Here is a 16816-nt window from a genome sequence, read left to right on the forward strand (position 1 = left end):
CGACTGATCCTTCCCCTGATTCTGAGTCCGGGTTAACGGCCGGGGAGGGTTGGTAGGGGATCTCTGTGAGGGTGATGAAGAGATCCTGGCTGTCGGGGAAAGCGGTATTGTAAGCGCTGTCGCCTGCGTTGTCCTCCACAAACCCTTCCTCATCTTCCCCATCGGCGAACATCGCCGAGGAACTGCCCCTCGACACTATCCCATACTCAGAGTCCACGGTCACTGGTGGGGCAGTGGTGGCAGACCCACCTAGAATGGCATGCAGTGCCTCGTAGAAGCGGCATGTCTGGGGCTGTGCTCCGGAGCGTCCGTTTGCCGCTCTGACTTTTTGGTAGCCTTGTCTCAGGTCCTTGATTTTCACGCGGCACTGCGTTGTATCCCGGCTGTATCCTCTGAGTGCCATGGCTTTGGAGACCTTCTCGTAGGTCTTTGCATTCCGTTTGTTGGAGCGCAGCTCCGAAAGCACAGACTCATCGCCCCACACAGCGATCAGATCCAGGACTTCACGGTCTGTCCATGCTGGGGATCTCTTTCTATTCTGGGATTGCATGGACTCCTCTGCTGGAGAGCTCTGCATCGTTGCAGGTGCTGCTGAGCTCGCCCCGATGTCCAACCAGGACATCAGATTCAAAGTGCCCAGACAGGAAAAGGAATTCAAATTTTCCCGGGTCGTTTCCTGTGTGGCTGGTCAGAGAATCCAAGCTTGGACTGCTGTCCAGAACGTCAACAGAGTGGTGCACTGTGGGATAGCTCCCGGAGCTAGTAAGTTCGATTTGCATCCACACCTAGCCTAATTCGAGATAGCCATGTCGAATTTAGCGCTACTCCCCTCGTCGGGGTGGAGTACCGAATTCGAACTAAAGAGCCCTCTAGGTCGAATTAAACGGCTTCCTGGTGTGGACGGTTGAGCGGTTAATTCGAATTAACGCTGCTAAATTCGATTTAAAGTCCTAGTGTAGACCAGGCCTTAGGTTCACTCCCTCTGGGGCACCTGGCATTGGCCACTGTCGGTAGACAGATACTGGGCTAGATGGACCTTTGGTCTGACCCGGTACAGCCGTTCTTATGTTCTTAACCCCGCAGCCCCGCTCTCCCAGCTGGACCCTGCAACCTCGCAGTCCCGCTCCCCCAGCCGAGCGCAGCAAGTCCCGTGGCCCCGCTACCCCGCGGTCGCGCTCCCCAGGCTGGAGCCCGGCAACCTCGCATCTCTGCTCTCCCGGCCCGAGCCCCGCTACCCCGGCCGGAGCCCTGCAGTCGCGCTCCCCCGGCCAGAGCCCCGGGACCCTGCTCCCCCAGCCGGAGCCCCGGGACCCCGCTCCCCCGGCCGGAGCCCCACAACCCTGCGGGCACGGTCCCCCAGCCCGAGAGTGGCAAGCCCGGCTGCCCCACTCCCACGGCCGGAGCCCCGCAACCCAGCGGCCCCGCTACCACCGCCAGAGCGCGGAAATCCTAAGTGCCCCCAGGAGAGTACATGCCCCAAGAATCAGGCCCCGCACTGGCTAAAGCCGACCCTGTCCCCCTCCTCCCAGTCCACCACTGCTTCCGCTCGGGCCCTGGGGGGCACATCCCCCAGTGTGCCGAGATGAGCAGGAGGGCTGCCTGCACTGCATGCAGTCTGGTGGGGCCTGTTGAGAAGGGTGCGGCGGGGGTACTGCCAGGCACGGGAGAGAGCCTGCCTCAGGAAGCGTTTTCCCTCCCTTGTGCCACCCCACCACTACCTCCCTGAGTCTCCGTGCCATCACCTTTGCCCCCCGCCCAACCCTTGCTAGCCAGCCCGCAGATAACACCATGGAGGGCTGGGTCCTTGTACAGGGGAAGTGGGGCAAGTGGAAGGCTCGGGCTCAGCTCCTCCCATCTGATGTGGAGGATGCAGAGGCCCCCCTTAAGACCAAGAAGGAGGCCATAGACGCTGAGCCTTCTGCCTTGCCCCCAAGTGAGTTCCATGCACCAGAGCCAGCTAGGGAACATGTAGCAGCAAGGGGAGGCAGCACTGCCCCTCTTCTGGAGTCCCTCCCCCCTTGAGGGGGCTCTGATGGAGCCCCTCCAGCCCCGTTGCCACCTCTGGCCCCTGCAACCTCCGAGGGAAGTGTTGCTTTGGGTGCCAGCAGGGAAGTCCCTGGGGTAGTGGGTGACTTCTCCATATTCAAGGAGATTGGGTCAGACCCAGGGCCTCAGTCACCCAGGGGGAGGACGACCCTCTGCCATCGGGCCTCAGTCTGGGCAACTTTACACTGTCATCCCCCCCCTACCCATGACTGCTGCTCCCACTCTCACTTTCAGGGAGCCCCTACACTCTTCCACCTGCCCGGCCACAGACGACACCTCGCTAAAGGCCACCAAGCCCTTCTGCGGCATGAGGGAGACCCTGGTGCACCTGTATCTGGAGTGCACCAGGTTGCATCCCCTATTCCGACTCCTCTTAGATATCCTGTTACGTTTTCGGCTGCATTTTTCCCCTCATCTCCTTATCTATGCATTCCCTATCCGTGGGCCCACAAAGTCACAGGACCTCCTTGTCAAGGGGTTTGGACTAGATGATCTCCTGAGGTCCTTTCCAACCCTGATATTCTATGATTCAACCTCCTCCTCACATTGGTCTTGTAGATGGCCATTTTGGCCAGAGAGGAGGTTGGCTGCCAGGGTTTCCTGCAACTGCGGAGCTTATTTCCAATCCTCTGTCCGCTCATGCATCTGGGGAGAGTTCCTCTGGGCAGTGTCTGCTGACTACCTTGACACCTTCGAGGAGCAGTGGGCACTGTCCAGGGTTCTCTACGTTCCCCATGGTTCCCTTCGTTTAGCCCTGTGACCTCACTCTTGTCCATTATATCTTTAGTTGTTCCCCGTAATTAATTGAGATCACAGACCTTGTGGATCCTCCCCTTAGGCTGCGGGAGGTCCTTTAGCAGGATCACTCTCCTGTAGCCATCTGGTCTGATCCCATCACAGAACATAATTCCCATAACCACAAATTAGGAATATGCAACAAAATTCACGTCTCACAGAGAACTTAAAACTTGCCAGCAAAAGACACTAGCCTCCTTACACTGGATAAAGCTGAGATTAAACAGGTGGGACATTCTGTGAGGCCTAAGAGTTGGCCTGTCAGACCACCAGAAGAAGCAGATTCCCCAAGTGATGATTTTCCACCTCCCCTGAGGGGACATAGTACAAATTAAATGCATCAGCAGCTGGAATAGTTCAGCTGACTTCAAATCTCTTGAGTTTGAGGTTTTGCTCTCTCCATTCTCTAGCTAGGATTTTTCCTCTCATGTCTCTCCTTCCAACCCTTCAACCTTCCCCCTCCTCCCAGCACCACTGCACACCCCACCCCAATGAGCTATCTGCATCTCTTCCAAAGGGGTGGAGATCCTGCCATGCTCCCTGGTATTTCCTGTCAGCATGAAGAAGCTCAGAGCAGGATGAGGAGGCAGCAGAAATGTGAGAGAAAGAGAGGGGCCTTTTACTAGGCTGTTATGCACCCTTCTTGCAATCAGAAGTACCATTCTGTTTTAAACAGATCCTGCTCACTACTGCTGACAGCTCGTCTGGAGAAGGCAGAAGGAGTAAGAAGCAGATGGAGGCAGTGCTTCCTACTGTCTGCCCCCAAAGATGGCGTAGTCTTCACCCGTCTCCTCTCAAAAGTAAGATAGAGAGTATGGCTAGCCATGTGAGTGCTGTGCCCAAAGCTGCATGAGATAGTACCATGGTAATCAGGAGATCTTGAGTCAGCTTGGAAGAATCATCATCCACATGAACAAGGAAATTATCCAGATCAACAAGATTTAGCAGTTCCAGCACCAGGTTCCAGAAAAATACAATAAACTCAAGCAAGAAGGCAAATGTGCAGTGGGGTGGTGTAAGAGAATACTGGGCTTTGAGACACATACATATGCCCCAGGCAGCCTGTATGGTCCTTTAACACTGGGAGATGTAGTTATTGGTCACAAGTCTGCTCCTAGTCACGTGCTTTGCAGATGTCACATATCAGGCATCTTACAAGAGTAGCAGACAGGTGAGACCCAGGGTCAGGGAAGGTGCTCTTCACAACTGTCATGCAGGAGAACTGATCTGGCTGTGAATACGCCTCAGCTGCGGAGGGCTATACAAGACCCAGAGGGGTAGCAAATTGGTTTTCAATCATTGTTTCTAGGTGAAAAAGGAAAAAGCTTTGAGCAATGCAACTGGGCCCTTGTCAAGTCTATGATTTCACCTTCCCGAGCTGGTGCATCCAGCTCCCCACTCCCTTTTGGCATGCATATGTTTCCCATTAAAGCATTATTTACTTTTAAGAAGCACCAAAAGAACAATTCATGACTAGAAATCTGTATGAGATGATATTGTATCTTTTTTATTAGGCACAGTCAATTTATATCACTCAGAGTTTATTAGTGTATTCAGAATGTAATGAGTGTGTACAGAAGCAAAGTTAAATGGTTTAGTACACACTATGACAAATAAGGTACTTTTTTTTAAATGAGACTATTTATTGCTCCTCGGTACATATCATATTTGAAGAAAATGCAACAACTGATAACAATGCTGAAGTCTTGTTAACTCAAGGGTCCTCTATCCATATATTCTGAGTTGCACTGATAGCTTCAGAATAAAGGCAGACGAGATACACTTCACCAGAAGGATCATATGCAAAGGGGGGGGGGGGAGAGAAAGGTATAGCTAAAACACATCAGCATCTTTTAACAAAATAAACATTCACAGATATTACAGTGAATTCAAAATCTTATTTCTTTTAACATAAATCACTAAGAATTATGTTGTCTAACACTGTAAAAATCATTGCATTTTAACTTATCAAGAAAAAAGGAGTTGAAGTTACATAAATGTAGCTACTTGTTATTCCATTTACAGATCAAACACACTAGTTGTTAATTAAAGCTATTCATTCTGATTATACTTTTTAGTAAAAAGGTAACAATATAAATCAGAAAACAAACAGAAGAACAGTGAACATAAAACAGTCTTAATTTTCATTTATTACAAACAAAACTAATTTTCAATTTCATATATTTTATTCAACAAATGCAGTTTCATTTTCATTTTTTAAATTGCAAAACATAGCAAGTTCAGAAGCTCTTCACTGAAGGTTATATAACATTTTGTAATAAAATAAATTATACCTCACTTATCCAGTGAGGATTTACCACTCTGCATCTCCAATGGCTTTTGCGAACACATAATCTTTACCCCCGAAGCACATTACTCCATCTTTCAAATAGAACTTCCATTTGTTCTTACTTCGATGAATCTGATTAAAAAAAAATTAAAATCAGTGCCTCCAAAAGTGTGTTACTAGGACATCTTCAGAAACTGACTGGTTTCTGAGAATTAAACAAAGCTGATAGGGGGGTAGGGCTGAAGGACTTTGTTAGCACTAAATACATAAAAAACTGCTTCTCTGAACAGAGCTCAGATATGGAGTACTGTGAAAGTCTGACATGCCAGAGAATAGATTGAGAGATACATTTTCAAATATCGACACCTTGATTGCATGACTTGTGGGCGCAGCTACCCATGTCTGTGTATTGCATTTTTGTATTTTGCATGCAGTTCTGGACATGGTAGGATAGTAGGAGAAGGACAAAATAATACAGCAACCAAAAATATGGCTAAAAAGCACAATGTTCCACAGAAAGCAGGTATGAATGTATTAAAATACGTGTAGGTGTAAAAATATGGGACCTATAAAAAAAGTTCTGTGCAACACAAAAATCTTTTTGAGCATAAGCTTTCGTGGGCTACAGCCCACTTCATCGGACACATCCTGTAGCCCACGAAAGCTTATGCTCAAATAAATTTGTTAGTCTCTAAGGTGCCGCAAGTACTCCTGTTCTTTTTGCGGCTACAGACTAACATGGCTGCTACTCTGAAACAAAAAATCTTTGTAGTTCATCTTGAAAGGCATGGAATTAAATGGTTTTACAGATTCCTCAGATTCTCAACTTGATTTGATTTTCAAGACTAGGAAACAAAAAGAATGCCTCCTGATTTTCTGGTTATGATATTTGTGATAGAAGTTTTTTTTTGTTTTTTTTTTCCCAAAGAGCTAAAACATGTTAGAATGACAGTCATCCCACTTCTATCCTCCCACTATGTTTAATAGCCCTAAAGATAATTAGGAACAGAATTACAAGATAATTATATTCTGCCTCTTGGCCAAAGAGACCGTGGTTTCAATCACTCCTCCCTCCATTAGAAATTTTTTCAGTAAAACTGGTCTGTCTAGGAAAAGTAACCAATATACCAGCTAGCCAACATATTATTTCATAGCATTAAACAAAAAGAAAAAAAAAAGGGGGGGGGGAGAAAGACTCAGACTTTCATGCCAATCCATAGCTCTCAAATTCTAATCACATCTGTTATGAAATCCCTTCGCGGCAGCTCTGGTTTCAAGTTCCACATTGATATAAATATATTTCAGACCAAATTTTCTATTCATCCATACAAAATCTTAATTTTAGAGAGGAACATTTTAAAATTCCAGCACTTATAGTATTAAGTATCATAGGGAGAAATATAGTATTGCAATACAAATAATGTAGTTCGGATTCAGATGAGCTGTCTATACAACTGACCACCTAAATTTTTCAAAAGTGACTAGTGATTTTGGTGCCCAACTTGGCACACCTTAAATGGCCCGATTTTCTGAGATCAAGTGCTCATCACTTTCTAAATCTCAGATTCCTTTAAGGCATTTCAAGTTTGGCACCTAAAATCAGTAATCACTTTGGAAAACGTAGGCCCCTATTTCCAAAAGCCACATATTTGACAAAAATAAAATTTGTTGAAGCTGAAACTTTCCATTATTTCAAGATAAGATGTAATTCTAACAAAGTTTGGTTTTCCAGTTTGAGTTCCAGGTACACAAAAGCAAAAAAGCAGCCACCTGAATTCTAAAGGGTTTGTTTGACCTCTAAACTAGCTCAGAAAGAACTTTACTGTGAACAGTAACACAGGACAGGCCATTTGTCTTCATTAAGAACTTTGCTTATTTGCTTTGTTTATTTGAAAAGATGAATTTGTGGTAAATATTTTTAAAACCCTTTTAGGAGTATTTTACTACCAGATAAGGATGCATACTCTTCCCTTCTTACTGCTCACTCAATCCATATTTAACTTTACTCATGAGTAGTTTTATTGAAGCCACTGCAATTATTCATCTCACTGAATTTAAGGATGTGCATGTGCCTGCAGGACTGGGACCCATTACACTCTGATGCACTGCAGAACAGCAATCCCAAACCACAAAAAACAAACGCAAAACCACCACCACACCACAAAGCAGAACATACCGGTAAATTGTCAATGAAAATTGTAATAACCAAGAACGAGCTAGGTCAGCAACAATCTCAACAAAAACCATAACAGTCCAAACAGCAGGTCTGTAGCAGCCTTCCCTGAATAGCTGCACACCCTCAGCACTACACGTGCGCACCCTTAAATAGGAACAGCAGCACTGAGTTCAGGCAGCAGGAACCAGGAAACAAAATAGGAACAGAGAGCAGGAAGGCAACACACACACGTTATTTTGCACTTTATGATGTTAGATTTGAAATCCTTCTCCTTTGACAGCCCTTGTAAGAAGTTTCTCCTTTTACAGGAAAACTGTAGATGAATTTTCATACAATAGTGCAAATAAGTTTACATTCTTTTGTTTTTTATGTGCATTTCAACCAACAGATGATTAAATTATTTAAAATACTGATGAAACAATTGACATTCTCCACACACACGCATCCCCAAAAATAATTCTTACCAGAAATGGATGGGCTAAAATTACTGTTTAAAGGAACAGGGTTATACACTGTACCTTGTCATACTGACAAACTATAACGTTATCTGTGTCAAACAAGTCTGGTGTGTCCTGCTCACTGACATCATCACCGGAATTTAAAGGATCCTGGAGAATAAAGGTCACATTTAAACACCATTATTTACTGTCTTTTAAAAAAGTCTAATATACTTGATGAAACACAAGACATTTTTTCACACTGATATTCCCCCCTCCAAAAAAATTACTAAGATTTATAATTACAAGTAGCACTCAAGGCTGACAAAGTTAACTCCACTTTCTCTCCCAGAAATTGGAATGCTAAACCAACTTCCATATGTCATGAGGCAAGACTCTCTGAAAGGTGATTCAAGGAGAAAAATCATATAATACATGTAATTGTTCTATGACTAAGTGTTCCTCAGCTGTCCTTGGTCTCCTGGGAAACAGACAACCTGTAGCATGCACTGCCTGATTCCCCTTCCAATCTTGTTTAGTGTTTTAGAAGCAATGGAAACCTAGGATTCATAGATTCTAAGGCCAGAAGAGACCATTGTGATCATTTAGTGCAGTGCTTCTCTAACTTTTGTACTGGTGACCCCTTTCACACAGCAAGCCTCTGAGTGCAACCTCCGTTATAAATTAAAAACACTTTTTAATATATTTAACACCATTATAAATGTTGGAGGCAAAGTGTGGTTTGAGGTGGAGGCTGACAGATTGTGACACCCCATGTAATAACTTCATAACCCCCTCAGGGGTCCCGACCCCAAGTTTGAGAACCCCTGATCTAGTGCAACATCCTGTGTAACGCAGGCCATAGAATGGTGCTGAATTAATTCCTATTTGAATTTGAGTATATCTTTTAAAAAAAAAAATCCAGTCTTGATTTAAAGATTTTGTGATGGAAAATCCACCACAGCCCTTGTTAAATTATTCCACTGATTAATTACCCTCACTATTATTTCCAGTCTGAATTTGTCTAGATTTAATCTCCAGCCACTGGATCTTGTTATAGCCTCATCTACTAAACCGAAAGGCTATTATCAAATTTTGTTTCCCACATAAGTACTTACAGACTGATCAAGTCATCCCTAAAACTTTTCTTGGTTAAGCTAAACAGATTGAGCTCCAGGAATCTATTACTATAAAGATATGTTTTCCAATTCTCTAATAATTCTTGAGGCTCTTAGCTGAAACCCCTCCAATTTATCAATATACTACTTTAATTATGGATATCAGAGTAGCGTAGCAGCCGTACTAGTGCCAAAACTCTATATTCATAGAATCATAGAATCATAGAATCTCAGGGTTGGAAGGGACCTCAGGAGGTCATCTAGTCCAACCCCCTGCTCAAAGCAGGACCAAACCCAACTAAATCATCCCAGCCAGGGCTTTGTCAAGCCTGACCTTAAAAACCTCTAAGGAAGGAGATTCCACTACCTCCCTAGGTAACCCATTCCAGTTCTTCACCACCCTACTAGTGAAAAAGTTTTTCCTAATATCCAACCTAAACCTCCCCCTCTGCAACTTGAGACCATTACTCCTTGTTCTGTCATCTTCTACCACTGAGAACAGTCTAGATCCATCCTCTTTGGAACCCCCTTTCAGGTAGTTGAAAGCAGCTATCAAATCCCCCCTCATTCTTCTCTTCTGCAGACTAAACAATCCCAGTTCCCATTCCCATTCCAATTCCATATTCTCCCATTTATACATCCAAGGACCACATTAGTTAGCCCTTTTGGCCACAGCGTTGCACTGGGAACTTATGTTCAGATGATCATCCACCATGACCCCAAAATGTTTTCCCAGAGTCACTGCTTCCCAGGATAGAGGCCCAGGATGAAATCCTGACCCTCCTTAAACGAATAGCAAGAGTCCCTTTGATTTCAGTGAGGCCAGAATTTCACTCCTAGCCTCAAGTTTTGTAATTAAAAGCATGTTAATTCATCCAATAAGCAACAGATATCACAGCAACTCCTCCTATTTTTATGGTCTGCCCAAGAAGCTCTCAAACCACCCCATAGCTATTACATTCTGCTCTGAAAACACATCTTAACCATGAATTCTGCCTCAATCTACTAGTGGATATTCTGGATCTAAGCAACCAGACATGCAGATAGGCACATTAGTTTAAACATTTTAAAGCAAGTCAGAGTAATTACCTCCTCAATTATGTCTATTTGGGGCTCTTCGGTATCACTGCTCCCGCTGGATTCAGCATTTGAAATACTGTCACCTTCTTCATCTTCCTCCTCCTCCAACACTTTCAGATCCTCTGCATCAATAATACCAATAAATTCATTTTCTTCCACATCTCTTGTACTTTCTATTTCCTCCTTAGGAAAAACATCATCAATTCCATCTAGCTGAATGATCCCTTCAATGTCACTGCAGATATCCTTTTCTGTCCGTATGTCAGATTCCATCAGTACAGTAGGTTCCATCTGACAGGAATAAGAAGGTTCAATGAGAGCTTGACAAGAAGTCTGATTTTTCACAAGAACTTAACACCCAAAAGCTTCCATTCTTCTCTACCAAATCTGTTGGGTACTAAAAGTTTGAAAAACTTGTCACCTTATTTAGGTGTTTAAATGGGAGTAGAGCTCTTTTTTTAAAAGTCGAGCTCCAATTATGAGTGCTGAGCACTTATGAAAATCTGGTCATATATACATTTTCCTGAAATGAACCCCATTCCAAATACTTGTTCAATAATATGAAAATCCATTTTTCCAGACATGGTTTTTAATATAGTCTTTAATATTCGAAGCAAATTTCCCATTAAAAAAAATCGATATTAGAACTGTTCAAAAAAATCAGAATTTCTGATCCAAGGGAAATTCTGATATTTGGAAAAAAATAATTCTGATTCAGAATAAAAAGTAACGATGCCAAAAATTCAAAAAAAACCTCTTGCAAAATGTAATTTCCAAAAATAATCTGGTCAGGTAAACAGAAATGTTTCATTTAGTTAAAATCTCATTGTTTTGATTTGATTTTTTCATATTTTATATTATTTTAAAATTAGGGTTTACTATATTTTAATATCATAAATTTTTTTAAAGTTTTGTTAATGAAAGTCATTTTGAAATAAAAACATCAAAATGCTTTGTTTCAGTTTTTTTCTAAATAAAGTTTTGTTAAAAACAAAACGCTCTGTGGAACATTTCAATTTCAACTACACCTCTACCTCGATATAACGCGATATAACACGGGTTCACATACAATGCGGTAAAGCTCTGACACGCTGCTCTGAGCAGCGTGTTAAGGGTGCCCGGCCAGGCCGGGGGGGTTGATAAGGGACAGAGGGTCTCTGGGGTGGTCAGGGGCTCTCCCCCCCAGGGTCTGGGGGCAGGAGCTGTGGGAGGGCACTTTTGGGGGGCCTGCAGTCCCAGAGTGGCCCAGGGGATTAGCGGGAGGCCAGGAGCAGCCCACTCTGCTTCCCTCGCCCCAGCCCCAACCGAGGGGCTCGGGGGAGGGGGCTTCGCGGAAGGGATCCTTCCGGCACTCACCAGCAGCGGCGGAAGTGGAGCAGCCCAGCCCCAGTCCTCTCCACTCCGCCAGCTCCCCAGCCGCAGCACTCCGCTTCCTGCTGCAGGTGAGTATGGGCGGCATCCTTTCCCCAACCTACTCGCACTCACCTGCGGCAGGAAGCGGAGCGCCGCAGCTGGGAGGTGGCAGAGTGGAGCAGGCTAGGGCCGCGTCACTCTGCTTCCCACTGCCAGTGAGTGTGGAGGGCGTCCCTTCCCCAACCTCCCCGCACTCACCGGCGGCGGGAAGCGGAGCAGCCCAGCCCCAGCCAGCTCCCAGCCGTGGCGCTCCACTTCCCGCCGCAGGTGAGTGCAGGACCTTTCCCCAGCTGCCCCCCAGCAACACAGCTGGGGCCGGGGCAAGGAAAACGGAGTGGGCTGGGGCCACGTCACTCCGCTTCCCCCCACAGATGAGTGTGGGCAGCCATCCTTTCCCCAACCTCCCCGCACTCACTGATGGCGGGAAGCGGAGCGCCGCGGCTGGGAGCTGGTGGAGTGAAGCGGACTGGGGCCAGGTTGCTCCACTTCCCGCCGGTGAGTGCCTGTCAGAAGGCGGGGTGTGTATGAATAGGGGTCAAAGCAGTCAGGGGACAGGGGGGTTGGGTAAGGGGTGGGGTCCTGAGGGTGATTAGGGATGGGGGTCTCTGGAGGGGGCGGTGAGGGAACAAGGAACCGGGGGTGGGGGCAAAGCAAGTTTGATATAACGCGGTCTCACCTATAACTCGGTGAGATTTTTTGGTCTCCCGAGGACCACGTTATATCGGGGTAGAGGTGTAACTGAGAATTTTCTGACAGACAAGTTTTCCATTAGGAAATACCATCTAGCGACAACAGATATGTATCTATGTATAGGCAATTCCTTGATACCAAAGCATCCATTGCATCAAAAAACATTGATGACTTTCAGGAACAAATACCTTAGAGCTTGTCTTCACATACAGAGCTACAGTGCCACAGCTGCATTGCTGTAATGCGTTAGTAAAGATGCTACTATGCCAACACGAGAGCTTCTCCAATCAGCATAGTTAACCCACCTCCCTGAGAGGCAGTAGCTTCTCCCCTCGATATAGTTCTTTCTACACAGAGGGTTAGAGGTCAGTATAACTGGGTCACTCAGCGGTGTGGATATATATCAATATAGGTCTATAGTGTAGACGTGGCCTTAGGTTTGGTCTATACCTGTGCCTCTCAAGCTTTCCAGACTATTGTACCCCTTTCAGGAGTCTGATTTGTCTTGTGTACCCACAAGTTTCACCTCACTTAAAAACTACTTGCTTACAAAATCAGACGTAAAAATACAAAAAAGTTTAACAGTTCACTATTACTGAAAAATTGCTTACTTTCTCATTTTTACCATATAATTATAAAATAAATCAATTAGAATATAAATATTGTACTTCCATTTCAGTGTATAGTATATAGAGCAGTATAAACAAGTCATCATCTGTATGAAATTTTAGTTTGTACTGATTTCGCTAGTGCTTTTTATATAGCCTGTTGTAAAACTAGGCAAATATTTAGAGGAGCTAATGTATCCCCTGGAAGACTTCTACATACCCCCAGAGGTACATGGACCTCTGGTTGAGAACCAATGGTCTACACTACCAACTTATGTCAATATAACTACATTGCTCAGGTAGGTGAAAAATCCATACCTCTGAGTGACGCAGTTATTACTGACCTACCCCACAGTGTAAACAGAGCTACTGCCTTTCAGGGAGGTGGATTGACTATGCCGATAGGGGAAGGTCTCCTGTCAGCATAGCAGCATCTTCACTAAAGTGCTATAGTGGTGCAGCTGCAGCACTGTAAGTGTAGACAAGTCATAGAATCATAGAAGATGAGGGTTAGAAGAGACCTCAGGAGGTCATCTAGTCCAACCCCCTGCTCGAAACAGGACTAACCCCAACTAAATCATTCCTGTCCTCAGTTTATACCACAGTGGGCCAAATTCTACAGTGGTAGGTAGAAACTGACTGCAATTGAATGAGGGCTTGATCTAATGCCAGTTAAGTCACTGGAAAGGCTGCTATTGACTTCAATGGGTTTTGGATCAGGACCTCAAAGCACTGAGACAGAACAACTAAAAGTCATATATGCAACTCAGTAGTTCCCACATCTTAACAGTAGAAAGGGGCATTTAATATAGTCTGCATAGTCATTCAATCTATAAAACATATGTATTGAAAAAGTCTACCATAACAAAAGCCCAGGAGTCAGGTTTGCTCTCTCTTGCAATCTTAGCATGAATCTCACAAAATTTGGTGTTTTACTTAAAAAGTGGGTTTTTTACACAATACATGAGAATTTCACTTTTCACTTGAAAAGCAAAACAAAACGTCCATGTTTTTATCACTCATGGATGTGGAGAAAAGCTTGAAAATGTGACCTGAGCACAAACAAAATATTGTACAACTACTCACTCAGGGAGTACTGTCCATCCTGTGCCCTGAATAAGGCAGGGGTCCTCTAGAAAAAGTAGTCTTTAATTACATGGTCACATACACTCATAATGCATATGCACAAAGGGTTTGAATACACAAAAGATGGTTACTCACCTTTGTAACTGTTGTTCGAGATGTGTTGCTCATATCCATTCCAATCAGGTGTGCGTGCGCCGCGTGCACAATCGGAGAATGTTTACCCTAGCAACACCTGGTGAGTCAGCTGTGGAGCCCCCTGGAGTGGTGCCTTAATGGCGCTGGCTATATAACCCAGCCGACCTAGTGCCCCCTCAGTTCCTTCTTGCCGGCTACTCCAACAGAGGGGAAGGAGGGTGGGTTTGGAATGGATATGAGCAACACATCTTGAAGAACAACAGTTACAAAGGTGAGTAACCGTCTTTTCTTCTTCCAGTGCTTGCTCATATCCATTCCAATTAGGTGACTCCCAAGCCTTACCTAGGCGGTGGGGTCAGAGTGAGACATCGCTGAGTGCAGAACCGCTGACTCAAATGCGGCATCGTCTCTAGACTGCTGAACTAATGCGTAGTGAGCGGCAAAGGTATGTACCGATGACCAAATGGCAGCTCTACAGATCTCCTGTATTGGAACCTGGGCCAGGAAAGCAGCCGATGAGGCTTGAGCCCTCGTGGACAGGGCCGGATTAACTTTTTGTGGGCCTGGCGGCAAACATATTGGTGGGCCCCCATGTGGTTGTGATGAGCCCCTTCCAGATATGGTCCTAGCGTGACAGCACCACTGATGCCATAATAAATGTGGTATTGCCAGGATGGGAATGAAAACATTTATTCAAAAATAAAATAAGATATTTGAAGCCAAACTGACACCTCCACTCAGCCCATAGAGAACAAACTGGGCTAACATCAACGTACTCAGAACACCACTGAATTTGGTTTGCGTGGGAGGGGGGCTGTTTGTTAGTTTTGTCTTTTTTTCTTTAAACTCTCAGGGCCTGCTTAGGGCCCTGAACACAAGTGCTTAATTAGCACACTTATGAGCCATATTAAGCCCGGATGCAGCAGTCAGTGGTGTCGCACCTGCATCTCCCCACCACCACCTCCTCCACCCAAAGTTATGTTTCCTAAATACATTTTTTTGAAAGCTGCATTTTCTACTTTGGTACAATAATGTTTACAAAACTTTGGGGCAGGGTGTGGGGAGGAAAATTGCTGGTGCCCATCTTTTGCAGGGCGAAAGGGCCACTGAAACACATACCACTTTGCCACAAAGGCTACCACAATCCAGCCTCAAGTTCCTACCCCAATCTTCACACCTGGGCTCTCCCCCCATCCCTCCTACTGTCCCCATCCCACACAATGAACCCCCTAACAAAGACAATCTCCCTGCTACTGCCCACTCCCTACACACTTTCACCCAAGGGCTGCCACCTCCCTCTCTTCTACTACCCCCCTTCTACACACACACACACACACACACACACACTCACACTCACTCTCTCTCTCTCTGCCGACCCCCACCTTCAACCCAGACTCTCCCCTCCCTCTGCCCCCTGCCACACCAACCCCCACCTTAACACCCTGCTTCTCCTACACCCCCCACATGGAGTCACCGCCAGCTCCTCCATCACACCTGGACTTGCCCCACAAATGCCCCTTTCCCCCAAAACTGGGCTGTGCCCCCTCCCCTCCCCGGAGTGCAGGGAGGCAGTTTCTGGGCATTGCCACTGGCAGGGGGTGCGGCAGCCAGCATTGACAAGTCCCGCTGTCACTGCCCCCCCCGCTCCCACTGCCCCCCCCACTCTGAAGTGCAGGGTCAAGACAGTGCCCAGGAGCCCCAGGCATCACAGTCGCTGGGGGGCTGCCCCCAGCTCCCCACTGCCCCAGGAGAATGGGGGAGACTTGAGGGGAGGGGGAGCACAGTGGGATTAGCACCAGGTACCCTCGCCCTGCACCAGACCATTTCCTGGCTTGGGATTTCTTTTTGGCCCGCTCAGACAACTTCAGCTGGGGTGGCTGGTAGCATGGCGTGGGGCATTCTGGGACTAGTAGTGCAGCCGGCAGCGCAGGTCCCAGGGCCCCTGCGGAACACAGCGGCATGCAAACTACAACTCCCAGCACACCCTGCAACAGCCAGTCGGTGCTGCACCTGCGCACTGTGCTCCCCAGGCTGCTGGGAAGTTGCTGACTCTTCACATTGCTGGGCTGTGGCCCTGGCTGGATTAACCCTTTGTGGGCCCCTTCCAAGTGTGGGCCTGGCGCCACCAGAGCCATTGTAAACCCGGTACTGCTCGTGGAGTGGGCGGTGAGGCAAGGGGTCGGGACACCGGCCAAGTCGTAGCAAGCACGGATACAGGCCGTGATCCATGAGGAGATGTGTTGCAAGGAGACCGGTAGGCCTTTCATCCGGTCAGCCACTACAACGAAAAGTTAGGTTGTTTTCCTGAATGGCTTTGTATGCTCAATATAGAAGGCGAGAGCCCTACGACTGTCAAGGGAGTGCATACATTGATCCTGCCACATAGCGTGCGGCTTCGGATAAGAGACCGGGAGGAAAATGTCCTGGTTCACATGAAAAGCTGATACCATCTTGGGGAGAGAGGCAGGGTGGGGGCGAAGCTGCACCTTGTCTTTGTGGAAAACTGTATATGGCGGCTCTGACGTGAGGGCTCTGATCTCAGATACGTGTCTCGCTGAAGTGATGGCTACAAGGAAGGCTGTCTTCCAAGATAGGTAGAGAAGTGAACAGGTGGGCCATTGGCTCAAATGGGGGCCCCTTGAGCCTGGAAAGGACCAGGTTAACGTCCCACACCAGAACTGGTTGTCGCACTTTTGGGTAGAGGCAATCTAAACCCTCCAATCTAATGACCATCGGATTGGAGAATACAGAGGAAGCATATTCTCCTGGATGGAAAGCTGAGATGGCTGCCAGATGCACCCTGACAGATGATATCACCAGGCTCTGCTGCTTTAGAGATAGGAGATAGTTTAGCATGAGAGGTATTGATGCCTGCAAAGGGGGCATGGCGCGCTGCTCGCACCAACAGGAGAATCGTCTCCATTTAGCCAGGTACCCAAGTG

General features: G+C 46.4%; 1 protein-coding gene across 2 annotated transcripts in view; it reads right to left on the bottom strand.

Annotated features, from left to right (window-relative positions):
* Positions 1-4351: 4351 nt before the first annotated feature.
* Positions 4352-16816, bottom strand: part of GTF2A1L (general transcription factor IIA subunit 1 like) — a 31853-nt gene continuing 19388 nt past the window's right edge. The window contains exons 7-10 of one of the 2 annotated variants that reach the window (XM_045009449.1): positions 9952-10233; positions 7826-7915; positions 5136-5263; positions 4352-4623 (exon numbers count right to left, since the gene is read on the bottom strand). In XM_045009449.1, the coding sequence (XP_044865384.1) occupies positions 5156-5263; positions 7826-7915; positions 9952-10233 (480 nt within the window). In that variant the 3' untranslated portion in view covers positions 4352-4623; positions 5136-5155. Of the gene's footprint in view, positions 5264-7825; positions 7916-9951; positions 10234-16816 lie in introns of both variants that reach the window. The other variant, XM_045009448.1, reaches the window with a different exon arrangement.

The sequence above is a fragment of the Mauremys mutica genome, chromosome 3 (genome assembly GCF_020497125.1).
Source record: "Mauremys mutica isolate MM-2020 ecotype Southern chromosome 3, ASM2049712v1, whole genome shotgun sequence".
In the NCBI taxonomy this organism is placed as follows: domain Eukaryota; kingdom Metazoa; phylum Chordata; order Testudines; family Geoemydidae; genus Mauremys; species Mauremys mutica.